Source organism: Chelonia mydas, chromosome 6, assembly GCF_015237465.2.
Source record: "Chelonia mydas isolate rCheMyd1 chromosome 6, rCheMyd1.pri.v2, whole genome shotgun sequence".
Taxonomy (NCBI): Eukaryota; Metazoa; Chordata; order Testudines; family Cheloniidae; genus Chelonia; species Chelonia mydas.
In genome coordinates, this window is record NC_051246.2 from 120118999 (window position 1) to 120135871 (window position 16873).

Genomic DNA, 16873 nt, shown 5'->3' on the forward strand with positions numbered 1-16873 from the left:
AGCCTTATAAAGTCCAGGGCTTTTCAGTCTTATCCTGTACAAAATATTCAACTGATTGTTATATTCAACACTTAGCATTTTAGGAAAGGTTCCAGAGTAGCAGCCGTGTTAGTCTGTATCCGCAAAAAGAAAAGGAGGATTTGTGGCACCTTAGAGACTAAACCACTTTATCTGAGCATAAGCTTTCGTGAGCTACAGCTCACTTCATCGGATGCAGTGATGAACTTCATCCGATGAAGTGAGCTGTAGCTCACAGAAGCTTATGCTCAAATAAATGTGTTTGTCTCTAAGGTGCCACAAGTCCTCCTTTTCATCTTAGGAAAGAATTTCAGGTGCTATACAGCATGTCCTCAAAAGCACCCAGATCTGCTATTTGTATGAAGTGTAGAGAGGTAGGGAAATTGAGAGATCAACCCATTAAAATGGAGGAAAGGGCTATTTTTAAATTTTTGCATTTGATGACTCTTTTCTATTTTCTTTGGTACTTATCATAAATAATAAACCACACTCCATTATGACTTTATTTAAATCCTGGGGTTCTCGTGATTCAAATAACTTGCTTTTGTGATTTATGCTGTCAACAGATAATAGAATCAATGGATAATAGTACAAAATGTAAAAAGAGGATAGAAAAGAATGTACACTGTGCAGATAAACTTTGTTCTTGCCCATGCACTGAATCTAGTCGCTCTTATAATCAGGTGTTTGGATCAGCTTCTGCTGCTCATCATCAGGGATTACTCGTTTTGCTTTGATATTTTATTTGCCTTGCTGTATCATGTCCATCTTACTTTACTTGCCAACTCTGGCTGATTTAAGGTTAGGAGTATAGTTTCATTTCTTTCATGTTTTGTGTATTTATGCCACGCTATTTATAGTATATGCTTTAACATTTGAAAAATAAGACGCTTCATTTAAGGGTTTGTAACAGATTATTCTTGATCTTTCACAATCCCATTTGATCTTGGAATTTTTGTTTTGGTTTTGGTGGGGTTTTTTTTACTGTTTAATCTTCTTGGGGAGCTGCTGTGTTTTAAAGGGGGTCAGAGGAATAAAATAAATAAATAAATAAATGATCCCATCTCCACATGCATATGCTGTAATTCTGCAGTGGCAACATGTTCTCTGGTTTATATTTCTAGTTTAGCCAACTAATTTTAAAAGGTGACTTTCTCCCCTGTTTAATAATCGTTGTGTTGAACTTTCCTTTGCGCTGCTAATGATGAAATTCCCTGCTTTATAGTGCTGAGACATCCTTTAAGTAACCTGACTAACAAACACAAGAGGAAAGAAGAAACAAAACACCACCAACCCTTTCTAACTTCAGGTATAGGTGTTTCAAGCTGGAGGGGGGGAGGAATAAGAGAGTTTGATTGACGGTTTCTATAGAAACCGCGGATCCTCCGCCCCCAAAATGTGAAATGGCCAATGAGTGGGCTCGGCTGGGCCCACGGGCCGCTTGTGCCATATAGTATGCAGCGAGCGGAGGAGTCACGTTGGGGGGAGCCGCGGCGAGGAGTGATCCGTTTACACTACTTTGCTAGAGCAGCTATCTTAATGGTTACTGCGTGGCCGGGAGGAAACCTGATCGGCTAGATCCAGCCGAAAGCAGGAGTGGACTTTGCGGCGAGAGAGAGAGAGAGAGAGAGAAAGGGGGGCGGGGGGGGGAACATGTCTTCTGCCTCCCCCACGGACAAGCTCCCGAGCGCGGTGGTGATCAAGCAAGAGAATGTGATGGAAATCCTCTCCGAAGCAGGCACGGTGCCCCAGGAAAGGGCAGCCCTCCACCCTGCACCACCGCCCCCGCCGGCTGCTGCCCCTTTCCCCATGGAGCAAGCAGGCTCCGCGGCTGCGGGGGAGGGAGCTGCGGATCAGATACGGCTCCACGCTGAACTTTTGGCCAGGAATCACCATGCCGCCTCCGCCTCCTCCTCCTCTCCCTCCTCCTCCTCCTCCCAGACCCCCCTGGCTTTCTCCCCGGATCATGTAGCCTGTGTCTGCGAGGCGCTGCAGCAAGGTGGGAACCTGGACCGCCTGGCCAGGTTCCTCTGGTCTTTGCCCCAGAGCGATCTGCTACGTGGCAACGAGAGCCTGCTGAAAGCCCGGGCGCTGGTGGCTTTCCACCAGGGCATCTACCCGGAGCTCTACAGCATCCTGGAGGGCCACAGCTTCGACTCCTCCAACCACCCGCTGCTGCAGGAGCTGTGGTACAAGGCTCGCTACACCGAGGCGGAGCGAGCCCGGGGCAGACCCCTGGGGGCGGTGGACAAGTACCGGCTGCGGAGGAAGTTCCCCCTGCCGCGGACCATCTGGGACGGCGAGGAGACGGTGTATTGCTTCAAGGAGAAGTCCCGCAACGCGCTGAAGGAGCTCTACAAGCAGAACCGGTACCCGTCGCCGGCCGAGAAGCGGAACCTGGCCAAGATCACCGGGCTCTCCCTCACCCAGGTCAGCAACTGGTTCAAGAACCGGCGGCAGCGGGACCGCAACCCCTCCGAGACCCAGTCCAAGAGGTGAGCGCCAACTTTCCTGGCTCGCCCGCCCCGGGCTCTTTCTTCCCGTGCAAACATGGCGCTTACCTTCAGCAGCCTGCTCCTGCACGCACCCCCCCCCCGGCCGGCCGGCGGACTGGGCACCGGGCCGGAGCTCAGGTCTCCTCCTCCCCCCCCCGCCAGCTTTCACTTTCTCCCCGGAGCCACACAGCCCCTGCACTCCCCCCACCCCAGGCTGTGTGTGTGTGTGTGAGAGTGAAGCGGGCGATCGCAGGGAAGTTTCCTGCAACCAACTCGGGGCAGGTCTGCGACTTTCCCCCAACTCACATGCAACGTGTGATCGCGGCTGAGAAGTTGCTAAGTGCCCCCCCCCCCCCCCCCCCTCATAATCACAGCTCCTCTCTCCTGCACGCACACCGCACGGGCAGCAGACGCTGCGCCCGGCTGAGCTCTGTGCAATGCTTGGGGGAGTCGGGTAGCTCTTTATTTGACAGAGTTAATCATTTGCCGAGTTTTTAAAGTCGTGGGGGCGGGGGCGTCTTGTCGCCGCTGCTCTGTTTTGAAATCTGATTCTGAGCGGGTTCGGATCGGGTTTCACTGCGATCCTAGCGGGGAGCACCGGCGCTTAGCTCCCACCGGGCCTGATCCAAAGCCGGGGGAAGTCAATGGGGAGATTCCCACGGGCCTCCTTCGAGTGGGTCTCCTGGTGCTGGCTGGGGCTTAGTCGATAGACTGTTGGGGATGGGGGGAGCTCTGCACCCCCCCCCCCAGTCAGCTGCTTTTCCCCACGTTCTTCACCCTTTACGTGTGTCCCCGCAATTTTGACTCAACAACAGGATCCCCAGCTCTGTGCCTGTGCCCAGTAAGCCCTGCCCTGGCTTTGGGGCAGGGGACCCAGGCACAGCCCTGGCTCCATACACGTTGCTCCTTTGTGGGCTAAGGAGACAAGGGGGCTGGGAGTGGGGCCGCTAGGGGGAATTCCACCGCCTTCAGCCGGCCAGGTGGAGGTGACCTCCCTGCATACAAGCCACATTCCAGCCCCCTTCCTTCCTTTCCAAAGGCTGTGGGCAGAAAAAGGCCTCAAGGCATTTCTCAACCAAGGGCGTGATTGTGCTGATCCAGGCCTCTTCCCCCCCCCCCCCCCGCCCCTTTTTCGGGATACATCAAAGGGACAAATGGCTGTGGAGAGAGACAGAGCAACCAACAACAACAAAAACTAAGAAAGAAAGAAAAATGCACTCAAGAGCAGACAAGTCAGCAAAAGCCAAGCCCTGGGTGGCTCAGAAACAGAGGGAACCTGTGCACTGGGGTGTTGGCAGGACAAGGAGGGATTTAGATGGCACACAGCACATTTAATACCCCAACCCCTAAGGCTTGTGGGGAGGTTGTTGAGATCTTCCCATGGTGAAAACTTCTGGGTGTGTTCCATGGAGGTTTTGATCACCAAATCCTTTCCAATATTAATTGGCCCCCTGCACAAAAGAGAGAGGAAAGAGGCACCCTTCTTTTTTCATTTCCAAGCACCTGGAGGCAGAGTTGGGCTGGAGCCCCCTCTGGATCTGCCTCCATGAGGTACTCTCTCAAACTGTTAGGTTCGGTCTCAACTAATAAATCAAAGCAGTGCTGCTTTTAAAGGCTGGTGGCGGTCTGGGTAATCGCATTGTTCAGAGATAAAAATTAACCAAATACCAGGACGTGTGATCATACTATATGGAACCACAATAGATTTCCCCCTCACCACCCCCTGGGAAGTCTGGAATATTTTCTTTGTCTCTTTTGTAAATTAAGGTTCCCGTGGGTCACTTTCCTCTCTTGGGAAAGGAGAAATTGGAACAGAATGGAGTCTTCATGATAGATCTAGACGTTCAAGAAATGCAACCGGGTGTGAAGTATTTGGGGGTGGTCACTGTCTCCCCTTTAGAATATCAGTGAGTCCAGTGAGCTTGGCTTTATTTAACAGGAGACAGTAGATACTTTCAGGGTTTAACAGTGCTCACTGGGACCCTGGTTTACCTCTTACAGCTGCCACAAGGCACAGTATAACTTACCAAATGGCTGCTCCTGCGCTTGCTGGATTTCACACATGCACACATCATTCCATAGGGCAATTTAGCAGGCAAAGAGATGGCCCTGAGGCAGTTCCCTTTGATTATTTTGGGTAGATGACCACAGAGAGAGAATATACTTACAGGTCTACAATCCAGTCTGTAAAGTTTCACACTACTCATGATAGGCTTTACTTTTTTTTTTTTTTTAAACCTTTACTGTCTCTTAAATGGAGTTAAGGCTTGCTTTAAAAACCAAATGCAAACAGTAAGCATAGCTGGATATTGTTTTATGGCCTGTGATAGCTATAGTGACCCCTTCTGAACTTAAAACCTATGAATAATGTCATTGTAATGAAATATCGTATTTCCATCTTTCCCCATAGTGAGTCAGATGGCAACCCTAGCACAGAAGACGAATCCAGTAAGGGACAGGAGGATTTATCTCCACATCCACTCCCCAGCTCGTCTGATGGAGCTACCAGCCTAAGCCTTCCCAATCACATGGAGCCAGTGTACATGCAGCAGCTTGGAAACACAAAAATATCTTTAAGTTCTTCTGGTGTTTTGCTGAATGGAAACCTAGTTCCTGCCAGTACTTCTTCTGTCTTTATTAATGGGAGCTCTTTTCTTCAGGGACCCAATGGAGTAATCCTCAATGGTCTCAACATGGGGACTTCACAAACAGTAACTTTAAATCCACCCAAAACAACTTCAAGTGCTGTGAGCAATGGAGTGTCAATCACTGACATATTAGTGTCTTCTTCTGAAGATGTCAAGGACTTCAAAATCCTCCAGGCTTCTGTGTCTAACTCTGCAGCAGCACCAACACCATACAGCCCCAGTAATGTACCTGTCTCATTTCCAGGGTTAATACCAAGCACTGAGGTGAAAAGGGAAAGCATACAAACTGTTGCTTCTCAAGATGGAGGGTCTGTAGTTACTTTTACTGCTCCTGTCCAAATAAACCAGTATGGCATTGTCCAGATCCCTAATTCAGGAACAAATGGCCAGTTGCTTAATGGAAGCATCGGGTTTTCTCCTCTGCAGCTGCCTCCTGTTTCTGTGGCAGCTTCACAAGGTAAAAGTTTTGTTTGCTAAAGTAAAGACCTTTTTGGGGGGGAAATGGAATACATTTCATCTTTAATAGTGTGTAATATTTGTGCAGTGGTGTATGGTTACAGCGTCCTGGCAGCTGCAATGTGCAGTACATGAAATCATACATTACAACATCTCCCTGTAACAATCAGTTCCCTCGATTCTCAAAGATCAAGTTATGTGGGGTATGAACTTTTTTTTTCTAATGCAGCAAAAAGGAAGGTCTGGTATTTGACTGTCTTTTTTTAAATACCATTCTAGGAATCCTTCCCTATTAATCTTCACAATTCCAGAAATGTGTTAAATCAATAAGTAAAAAAAGAAAAGATTATTGATTAATACTGTCTTAAAATGAGAACTAGCCCAGCAGCTAGTGAGAGAAAGTATGTACTGTTTTTTAACCAAAGCATTTTGTAAAAGTAAGTTAAAGCCACTAAATATACAGGCACAACAAGACTGATCAGTTGTGCTTGTTAATCTGTCTGCCCGATAATTAAGAACAACTAATCTAAAGAGAAATCGTAGAAATATGTGATTCCTTGTAGATATAAAATGTTAAGATGTTTTGGGTAAAGGTAACAGCCCTAAGGAAATGTATGTTACCATGGATTAACATACCAACTATATGAACTCCTCTCAAAAGACTATTTTAGAGGTTGCCTTAACATTTATTAGGGATTGATTTTTCTGGATAGTAAGGGAGAAAATCTGTGTAAAGCACATCTAGTTCTGGATCATTATTTTGATGTGGGTAAAGTAAAGTAAATACAAAGCTGAACCATCCTATAATTTATTAATCTTCAGCATCTTGCTGTTAGGAAAATGTTTAAACCAAATATGAATCTCCTTGTAATAGCAAGGACCATGAATAATATAACAACAATCAAATTGTACTGCGTTTTAGCTTGTTTGCGGTGTATGTGTGTAAGGAGTTAATTATTTTTCCAGTAAAGAGGAATGTAATGAAGGATGGACACTCAGGATGGAAACTATAAATCAGCACTGATATTATTCTGAACTATGCGACGCACTGTCATTGGAAGTTATTGGATAAATAGCTTAGTGAGATAAAAAAAGATTAGATATTTTATTTGAATACCATCTGAAATTACAAGGGCCATTAGTGTACATGTTCCAAGGCATAGGCTGACAGCCAGCAAAGGTGAGGAAGAAATTTCTCTCCCTGAAAGAGTGTTGGACAGCCTTAAGAAGCTGTGTAAACCTTTATCTGGAACAGTCAGCATTTTCCCACATTAGAGAGAGGACACCTGACTAGGCAGAGTGTGATGAATCCCCAATGGGGATTCTAGGGTAGAGAAAAATCAGAAATCTCCATGTTTACTGTTTAGCTGTTTTTAAATTGTGAGACTAGTGGTTAACTGGTTTTGTATTCATAGTGAAATACATTCCATGCTATCTTAAGCAAGCTGCTATAATTTATTTATATCTTATTCCTACATAACTTTCAATTTCCTTCCTTAATTTTTCTAGTGTATTCACTGGGCAGAAATAATTATGGTAACCAAAAAAAAGTCCTAGGAGCATCTTGAAAATATTAGCTAATGAAAACTAAGGGGGAGGTAAAGAGTCCGCATTTTAAACACTCCCTAAGTAGCTATGTGCTGTACATGTTATAAAACAGGTATCTACAAAACCAATTACAGCCCCTTACAAGTATCATTCTAATAGTTTCCGGAAAGAGGTGGAGAATTGGAGATATCAAAAGGTGGAAACAGCTCTGAGAGCCAATTTATCTGGTCCATAGAGACAGGCTATAATAATGACTCTTACTGGACTTGCTGTATAACCAACTTTGGGTCCAATTCTGCTCATTGAGTAGCTCTGAACTCTCACAAGAAGTCCTATGGATTTTAATGGGAGAATCCAGCTTGAGTAATTTACTATTCAACATGAGTAAAAGTGGCAGGACTGCGCTCTTAGAAATGTATTCAGAGGATCAGTGTTGATAGACAAAATAAGACACTTTTGAATACTAAATTGGCAAAAAGAAAACCTGGTGAAAGGTATTATTTGAACATGTCTCTGCAGGGTTACACTCTTAGCTTTTAGCTCAGTAGTCACTTACTTCATGAGATTTTTTTATAATTTTCCATGTGTAATTTTAGTCTGTCATTGAGCTGTCTTTACTTAGAAGCTTTTTATGTTTCTATTCTTTGATGGAAATCTAGTGCTAGCTACTAAGGAAGGCCAAATCGTGTTCATTTTAATCACACGGGTATGGACTATTTGGCCACTCAGTGAGAGCTTGAAAGGTGTTAACGTACCAGAAACTTTTTTCTCAGTTCAGAAGTAAGTTGTATATTCAAGAGCTTTCATTCATTCATACCTAATGTTCTCTAAAATACTCCAAAGAATATTGCTTCTATGTTGCCTATAGTTCTAGCTTAAATTTCCTAAAACCGAGGAGACCAAAGCGTATACTAGAATAACTTGCATTATTACACAACTTCCCATCAACTATAATCTATACTTTCTTTTTTTCCTAGGTAACATTTCAATAAATCCAAGTACATCAGATGGGGGGACTTTTACAAGTGATTCTTCAACAGTGCAGCAAGGAAAGGTTTTCTTTAGCCCTCTTGCTCCCAGTGCAGTGGTGTATACAGTTCCCAATTCAGGTCAGGCAATAGGATCTGTTAAACAAGAAGGATTGGAAAGAAGCCTTGTGTTTTCTCAGTTAATGCCCGTCAGTCAGAATGCACAACTAAATGTAAACGTATCTTCTGAAAATGTAGCTGGTGGAGGCCTCCAGTCCATGGCTTCCTCCTTAGTAAATGTAACTCCCTCACATAATTTTTCCCTAGCTCCACCTTCTCTTTTAAATGCTGCAGAACTGAACTCTGGTATCTCAGAGAGTCAGTCTATGTCAGCATCTGTAACAAATACATCTACTGTGATATCAGTCAGCAACAGTAACTATGCAACTCTTCAGAACTGTTCCCTCATTACCAGTCAAGATCTCATGTCAATGTCTACAGCACAGCCTGCACTCCGGGAAATAGTTTCTGCAACTGGAGACCATGTCAGTCATCCATCTGCACAAGTTCATCCGGATTTTGTCAGAGAGCACAGGTTAGTTCTGCAATCAGCACCTGATGTCAAGGAGAATTTCTTATCCAATTCTGAGAGTAAGTCAACCAGCAACTTAATGATGCTGGACCCAAAATCCAAATATGTTATGAGTAATATGGTTGACACGGTCTGTGAAGAACTGGAAACGGACAAAAAAGAGCTTGCCAAACTCCAGACAGTTCAGATGGATGAAGATATGCAAGATTTTTAACTTTTTCTTGCGTTTGGTTTCAGTAGATAAGTCTCCTCATGAGGCCCTAAAAAGCATCATGTTTTTTCTCATTTAAAGAAAATGCTAATACAATTCAAAACAGAAGAACATTTGAGTAATCTGCATTAAAGTACATGGGAATCTACAATAATGGAATTAGGTTGCCACATTTTGTTTGCATGCAATATGTTCTTTTAACCAGACTAAGGGAGGCAGGTTAGAAGAAATACAATCTAAACAACCAAGGAAATGTGCGTTGCTCTGGTCTACTAATATAACCCTAATAGTTTGACTAGAATCTCATGCCACAACAGAATTTCATAATTAAGTATACACTCCTAATATTAGCTAGGAAAATGAAATATCTTTATAAAAAGGTAGAAACAATGCAGTCTTTGTTGTTTACTTCTAGTCCATGGGCATGGAACAGATTTTAAGGAAATAGACGATACCTCACAAGCTACTTTCATGGTGTTTGAGGTTAAGAAACTAAACACAATTGCAAATAATATTGTTGCTGTTTTTTCCAGCAGACTTCTGTTCATCCCAAAAATCTTGCTTCAAACTTTTGCAGATTTCTAAATGTTATGACTAGCATTTTGCCAGTTCAGTGGAGAAGGGCGGCGGGGGGCGCATTTGAAACTCTAATTATGCAACTCTAAAGCTTTCACTCCAGTATGAATGTAAATATTATTTCAGTTATTATAAAGGAGACTTTTTTATTAGTACAATGGATTTTATTTATGGTTTACGTTGGTCTCTTTCACTTTAGATACAGTGCATTGAAATGTTTTCTGACTGTTTAATTTATTTTTATTGTTTGAACAGGAAGTAAACAGTTATTTTCAACAAGGTTTTACTTTTTTGTAGGATTTTCAAGTGATGAGTTTTATCAATAGACTGTAAAAGAACAATGTTAATCACACTGAAGCTAGAAAATGAACTCCCACTATTGCAAGACTGGGACATTTTTCTCTCCCATCTTTGTGTTTGGGGTTTTTTTTTTGTTATGTTTTGTTTACTTAGTAATTTTCAAATTAGTTAAATGTATTTTTACAGAATTCCACGTGCCTTTCTTCCTAGTGGCCTTATATCCTTGTTACTAAAGCACAGTGGCAAGAGAAATGAAAACACTTGTGTGCAATTATCCATCCTCAGGGCCAGATTCTGCCAGCCTTACTCTTGTGAGTAGCTCCACTGAAGTCAATGTGTCTACTTTCCTGAGTAAGACAAGTTGGTCTCTGGGTCATTTTGGGTGAAATTTGTCAGTTGTGTGGAGGGCCAGAGTTTGGCCCTCTGCACCATTTAAGCCCTGCAGAGGGGGGTCCACAGAGGTACAGTGGGCAGAGCAACCATGAAGAAAAGCCTCACATAGGCCAGTATGGACAGCTATGATGGGCTAGGCCAGGGAAGGTGGTTCTATATTTACAAGGTTCCACTGGCCCCAAAACCTCAGGCAACTGGTGTGGAGGGGTTGTAGCTGCTGTTCCATCACAGAGGCCCTGATTCACAAATGCACAAAAACATGTATTTATGTGCCCTTCCTAAACAAAGGGATGCTTTCTTCAACAGGGCCATAGGCTGCAACAGGAACCCCTAATGGTTTGAGGGAGATGTGGAGCGGCGGTATTTGCTGGCTCTGAGTTGGGGAAAGATTTCAGCTCCCTACCCCTCTGCACTCCACTCACAACACTCAGGCTCCATACGAATGGAGCAGATTTCACCATTTGTCTATAGGATTTTTTTTTTAACATGAAAAAGCACAACCTTAAGCTTTAATAATAATAATAATAATAATGCAGATCTATGAAGAACTACTCGCTGTTGTGTTGTTTTTTTTTTTTAACTCTAATGTGAATATAAACAGTACTTAAAGCATGAATTAATCCTCCTAAAAGGCCTGGTCCAAAGCCCATTGAAATCAGTAGAAATGCTTTCAGAGTCTTCAATGGACTTTCAGTCAGGCCTGACATGAACTGATGTAGAACATCTTTTGTAAAAAAGACAAAAACAATGTAAAGGAAAGCAAATAGAGATAATGTCAGTTCTGTCCAGGAGCATCCCTGTCTCATCCTGTCTTGATAGCTAACTGGGTCTATCTAAATTTTTTAAAGGAAGGGCTTTTTCCATGTGCTGTGTGACACTAGGATAGCCTCACTGTTGTTTTGCACTATATTGCATACAATTTATTCTTGTAAGTAACAGCATGGAACCTCTAAGCTGAGCAGAGAATCGTTCCATTCAACACTGCAGCCCAAGTCTGGGGGAAGGGGCAGGAAGGAAGTATATGTTTTGTAAAAAGAGGTCATTGAGGCTTTCCAAAGTATATGGAGAAAAGAAAGCAACTAGCCATTTGGCTACCTCCCTGACTTGCATAAATGTTGTTAAAAGCAAGCCATTTAAAACGTTTATTATTATTAAAAACAAAACTTGGAGCCATCAACTGCCCTGAGTCTGCATGCATGCCTCCCACTGACATGAGGTGTGGTTTGACCGCAGGATGGGAAGTTAAGGACTTAAGAGTTCCAGTCTTTGCTCTGTTTCAGAGTAGTAGCCGTGTTAGTCTGTATTCGCAAAAAGAAAAGGAGTACTTGTGGCACCTTAGAGACTAACAAATTTATTTGAGCATAAGCTTTCATGAGCTACAGCTCACTTTGCTGTAGCTCACGAAAGCTTATGCTCAAATAAATTTGTTAGTCTTTGCTCTGACACTGTTTCTCTCTGTAGTATCTGAGCACCTCGCAGGCACCATCTATGGCCTGGGACAAGTCACACAATCCCCCTGCCTCAGTTTCTCCATCCATAAAATGAGGATAACAGTAATAATTATCCACTTTGCAAGAATCTTGCGAGAATTAATTTGTTATTGTTTGAAGAGTAGAAACACCATATGTTATTGTGTATTATTATTACATGAATGGAAATTGTATGCATGGATTGAAAGCTGTGTGTGGCTCTAGAAATGTTCTGAGCCTCATGTTTTGTTCTGCAAAGCTCAAACCGTCTTTAGGGGGAAGTTAGTGAATATTTCAGATAACTTTCTCAGCTGTTAAAACAATCAGATATTATAATAGAATTGCTATGCTGTTCTGCCAGCACACATGCTGCTGGTAACTTTTCTGTTTGTATTAATTATGTTACTGAGGCTCTGAATTACTTGGCTATGCCGTGTGGTTGACATGAAAACGGTATTTGTGATAACAGTGGTGCATATCTCAGAATGTCTGGTACTTCTAACAAGAGTATTGCCCGTTCTACACAATGTAGGGACAGCAGGGGGTGCAAAAATGTACATAAAGCAATGGATCAGGACAGAGCCAGATAAGTCTATTCTAGTCTTCCAGAAAGCAAGTAATTTATTTTCTCTTTACCCCTCTCCCCCTTCAAAAATAAGGGTCATTCCCTCCATATGATCGAATATAACCTCACGTTTTCTGCAGGTACATATGCACAATGCAAAGTGTCATTGCCCAGAACAGTGTTTTTATAGCGGCTATTTAAATAGTATTTTTACTCCTACGGTAAAATAAGGTCAGTTTATTATAATGTGGTCCTTGCATAACTGCCCAGACAAGCAGACCACCTCCTTTCTTTACACAGTACACATAGACCTTTACAATACTTAGGGCCAGATCTTCAACTGCTGTAAATAGGCAAAGTCCCCTAAGCAGCTTTGAAAATCTCAGCTTTAGTCTTTACTGTGATGTTCTCTTGTTTAAATGGAAGACATATTTATATTTCGCTCAAGCATAAAATACCCTTCTTTTCCCCTCATCCATTTAATGTGGATGGGTATAAAGAATCATGTAAACTTTTTGAAGTATGTATGCTATACTTTTTGACTTGTAAAGTGAAAGGCAGCTTGGCATCACACCATGGCCATCTACAGGTAGTAAAGTGCACAGTGACCTAAAGAAAAGGAGTACTTGTGGCACCTTAGAGACTAACAAATTTATTTGAGCATAAGCTTTCGTGAGCTACAGCTCACTTCATCAGAGCTAGGTCCCCTGGAAATTGTATGGGAAATGTTGCCAAATTCTGCTAAATCTTTGACCTGGATTCTATAGAAATGTTTGGGAAATCTGCTGAAAGCTTAGTAAGCAAATTCCCTCAAAATGTAAAGTTTTTGAACAAATTTATTATTTTTCTTAATTTCACCCTGATGTTGCTGAGAACCAGAAGGCTCATCTATGTAGCAGAGCATCCAGTCAGTTGCCTCGTTAAATCTTGCAGTCTTATTCCTGTGAAGTGTCCTTTCAGCTGAATCCAACCACACTGAATAAGCATGTTCCTGGACACAGTTAGGCCACATCCTCAGCTGCTGTAAATCAGCAGAACTTCACTGAAGTCAATGGAACTATGTCAGTGTACACTGACTCAGTCCACGGCCCATTCGTTTCATGGAGTTATACCAGGTATGAATTTGGCCCAATATAAAGTGAAATAACTAATAAGGTTGATCTATTCAGAGTGTTGTAATTAGATTTCCAAGTTAACACCCTATTGAAATTAATGGGGCAGTTTATACTTCTTAGAATTATTGTTTCACCATGTCTGTGAACTAAGGAAGACAGAATTCCATTGATTCACATTAAGAAAATTGTTTTCCCAATCAGAAGGGCTAGAACCATTTTTTTTTTTAATGACCGCTTAAATTTTGCAGTGAGCATTGGGAATACCCCAAATCCATGGGGAGGCAATAAGGCTAGCTAGGTTCTGTCCTCAAGCCCTATAAAACCCTATTGATAGCAGAGACATTACAGAGGGCAGAATTTGCCCAGATTTGGGTGGAATGCTTGGAAAAGTCCCTGTGCATAGCTTTCCAATGCCTGTGTACCTTTCATGACAAAAGTACAAGATGTATCCCTTCTGCTTCATATGAAACAAGTGTATGGAACTCCAATAGGCATGTGTCATAGAGTCTTCATGATCAATAAATATCTTAAGTCATTAAAATATTAATAATTTTTAAACTCTGGAAACAAAATAGTGAAATTTTACAAGAAAGGAGACCCGAAGTCTTCCTATATCTCTTAGAAATCCTATCTTGAAGATATTTTATATCTAACTTGTACATTTCATATAATTTAAAACTACCTTCTTACATTTCTACAGTCAAGGAGCATGTGAATCTTTTGGCTTTCAGGATTCACATTTAAAGGGTATCCATTCTTTTGCTGCATGTACTGTTTGTCCAGAACTAACCAGTTATTTCTGTAATCAATATGGGTTTATTGTGCCTTACAACAAAGATGAAATCTTTACAGAATGTATGCATTACGGTAGAGAATAACCAGAAGTCTTTATTGCACCATTAGGTGATAGTGCACAAAGCCTATCATCAAATGTTTTTGTGCTTATGACCCAACCAAAGAGATCTAAGGTATGTATGTTTGTTGTACTGTAATAGGGGTTTGTGCCTGGACAGTTAAGTGTTTTATTTGTATTCTGAGATGATGTGAACTTATTTTTCTAAACACTATACTGAATAAACTTTATATTTATACACATCTTGTGCTGCAAACAACTCTATTTATATTTTACATCTGAATGCAAAACTTCTGTTAGAAATATAATCTGAACTAGATATATATTTGTAAGGATTTATTCTAAAGGTAATGGCAATAGAAAAGATGTATATTCACTATAGGCCTGCTTCAAACTCCACTGAAGCGAATATAGTCTTTCTCTTGACTCAATCAGTTTTGTAGCAGGCCCCAACTTCGCTTTTAAAATATCAAATTTAAAAGTATCATGTCTGCTATTTCATACTGAACCACGCCATTCAAAATCCATGTATATTACTGAATTTATACGAAAGTTAAACAGATACAACATCAAAACAGGCTTCTGATTACTAACAGTATTCACAGCTCGCTCATTTTTCATCCAGGTATTTTCTAAGCTCTCACACACAGCTTATGTATTTTGTAAAGGTAGGTTGACTTAATCTCAATTTAAACTGAACTATTTAAAAATTGTGCAAGTCACTGAACATCTGTTTTGCTAGATTTGAGAACAGACGGATTTTTGCACCACCTTAGTACTGAAGTATTTCAGTGGTACTGAATTATTTTCATGTCCTTCACCAAGTTTTAGGGTTACGCACAGTTGCTGTTTTTGGTCCCAAAACAAATTTAATATCAGTAAATTCAGCTATAAGACTCATGTATATGTGGCATAGGAGATTGTTTTCCACAGTGAACCTCAAGTTGCATGAAATATAGCTGTATAACTTGCCATGCAAGCACATAAAAAAACACCCCTTAACATGTTCAAACCTGGGGTATGTCATGTGATGTAAGTTGAGGTTTGACTCCCATTTAAAAATTTCACACGGGTTTTCATGTTCAGAGACAACTTTGTCACTTTTGAACTACAGTTCACTAGACTTTTACTTTTGTTTTCTTTTAGTCATTGTGATGGCCCTTGCTCAGGACTGGTTGGTAGGGAGGGGAGTGCTGCCTAGTGGATAGGGCTTAAGCTGGTGACATGTAGGGAGTTTGTTGGTAGAGGAGCCAGGGCCCCTCACTTCACTAGGCTCCAACCCAGGGCCCTTTGAGGGTGATCAGAGCTCTGACAACTGTGGAGGCTTAAGGCAGCCCTCCCTGGGTCACTTCTGACCATCTCCCCCAAGATCGTCATCTGTAGTAAGGCAGTGTGAGGGTAACTACCCCCTGCTGGGGTGTGGCCCAACCTCCTGGGCCAGCTCAGTCCAAGGCTTTTCCCTGCTGGGGTAGTCCAAATAAAAATAAACAGGATCAATCCAGTCCAAAGTTCACAGGAGGGCAATGCTTATCTGCAGCAGGCCCTCCCTTCCCTCAGTGACGGGCCTTTAGGCAGTTGGTTTGGGAGAGATTCTGCCTTCCCTCAGCTCATCTCCCTGGAGCTGTGGTAACAGATCTGTTCTCCTTCCTGGTCTGCCCCCAAATGAGCTGCTCTTCTGTCTCTTAGCTCCTTCTCTAGTTGGTACATTTGCTCCAGATGTGGCCATGCAGGGCTGGTTGAGGTCAGAGTAGTTCCTTAACCCCTTGTTGCTCAGTGTGGGGTTTGTATACCTCATCACATTCACCTCAGAGTTGCTCTACTTTGTACAAGTTCCCAACAGTCCCTAAGGACTGTTCCATCATCAGTCTGAATCATCATCCATGAGCTGTAGCTCACGAAAGCTTATGCTCAAATAAATTGGTTAGTCTCTAAGGTGCCACAAGTCCTCCTTTTCTTTTGGGGGATTTAGAGACACCACATCCATGTCTCTCTCTGCAACCATATCCCTTTGCCAGGAGCCTGGATGGGAGCCACTCTAATAATTCTGCACCACTCAAGGCTTCCCTCATGCAGGGGAATCCTCAGAGGGCAGGATTTGCTGGAGCAAAGCAGCTAGAACACAGACCAGAATCATAGAATATCAGGGGTGGAAGGGACCTCAGGAGATCATCTTGTCCAACCCCCTGCTCAAAGCAGGACCAATCCCCAATTTTTGCCCCAGATCCCTAAATGGCCCCCTCAAGGATTGAACTCACAACCCTGGGTTTAGCAGGCCAATGCTCAAACCACTGAGCTACCCCTCCCTCCCCATCAGGATCTGGTCTACTGTATGCAGTTGCCTCCAGCAACAGGGCCACATGCAATATTAGGATTTGCTTCTGGTGAGTAATTCTAATGCTTCAGAAGTTTGTTCTTTTTTGGAAAACCCAAATCATTGTGTTTAATGCAGCTGATTTTTAAATCTCAGTCACTTGATTCATTTAAGCCATCAAAAAAGACCATCCACTCTGAAAGCACATGGCAGGCTGTTTGCTTGTCAGACTTTATCAAAGTCATTCTGCTATACAGAAGCGGGAGAATGATCTGAAATCATTGGCTGCACTATTAGGAGGGAGAAGTGTCTGTGTACCTGGGAGCAGAATGTGACCCGGCACTGGCCTCCATTT

At 42.5% G+C, this 16873-nt stretch overlaps 1 protein-coding gene across 1 annotated transcript; it reads left to right on the forward strand.

Moving 5' to 3' along the window:
• The first annotated feature begins 1436 nt into the window (after window positions 1-1436).
• SIX4 (SIX homeobox 4) lies at window positions 1437-14449 on the forward strand. Its single transcript, XM_007065328.4, has 3 exons — window positions 1437-2513; window positions 4924-5618; window positions 8143-14449. Exons 1-3 carry the CDS (start codon window positions 1672-1674, stop codon window positions 8937-8939), a joined length of 2334 nt encoding a protein of 777 aa, XP_007065390.1. The 5' UTR covers window positions 1437-1671; the 3' UTR covers window positions 8940-14449.
• The last annotated feature ends 2424 nt before the right edge of the window (window positions 14450-16873 follow it).

Excerpts from the sequence above, each read along its gene's own strand:
- SIX4 (XM_007065328.4), top strand. The coding sequence starts at position 1,672 with ATGTCTTCTGCCTCCCCCACGGACAAGCTCCCGAGCGCGGTGGTGATC. Across the intron at positions 2,514-4,923 it reads TCCGAGACCCAGTCCAAGAG|TGAGTCAGATGGCAACCCTA; the intron begins GTGAGCGCCAAC and ends CTTTCCCCATAG. Across the intron at positions 5,619-8,142 it reads TTCTGTGGCAGCTTCACAAG|GTAACATTTCAATAAATCCA; the intron begins GTAAAAGTTTTG and ends TTTTTTTCCTAG.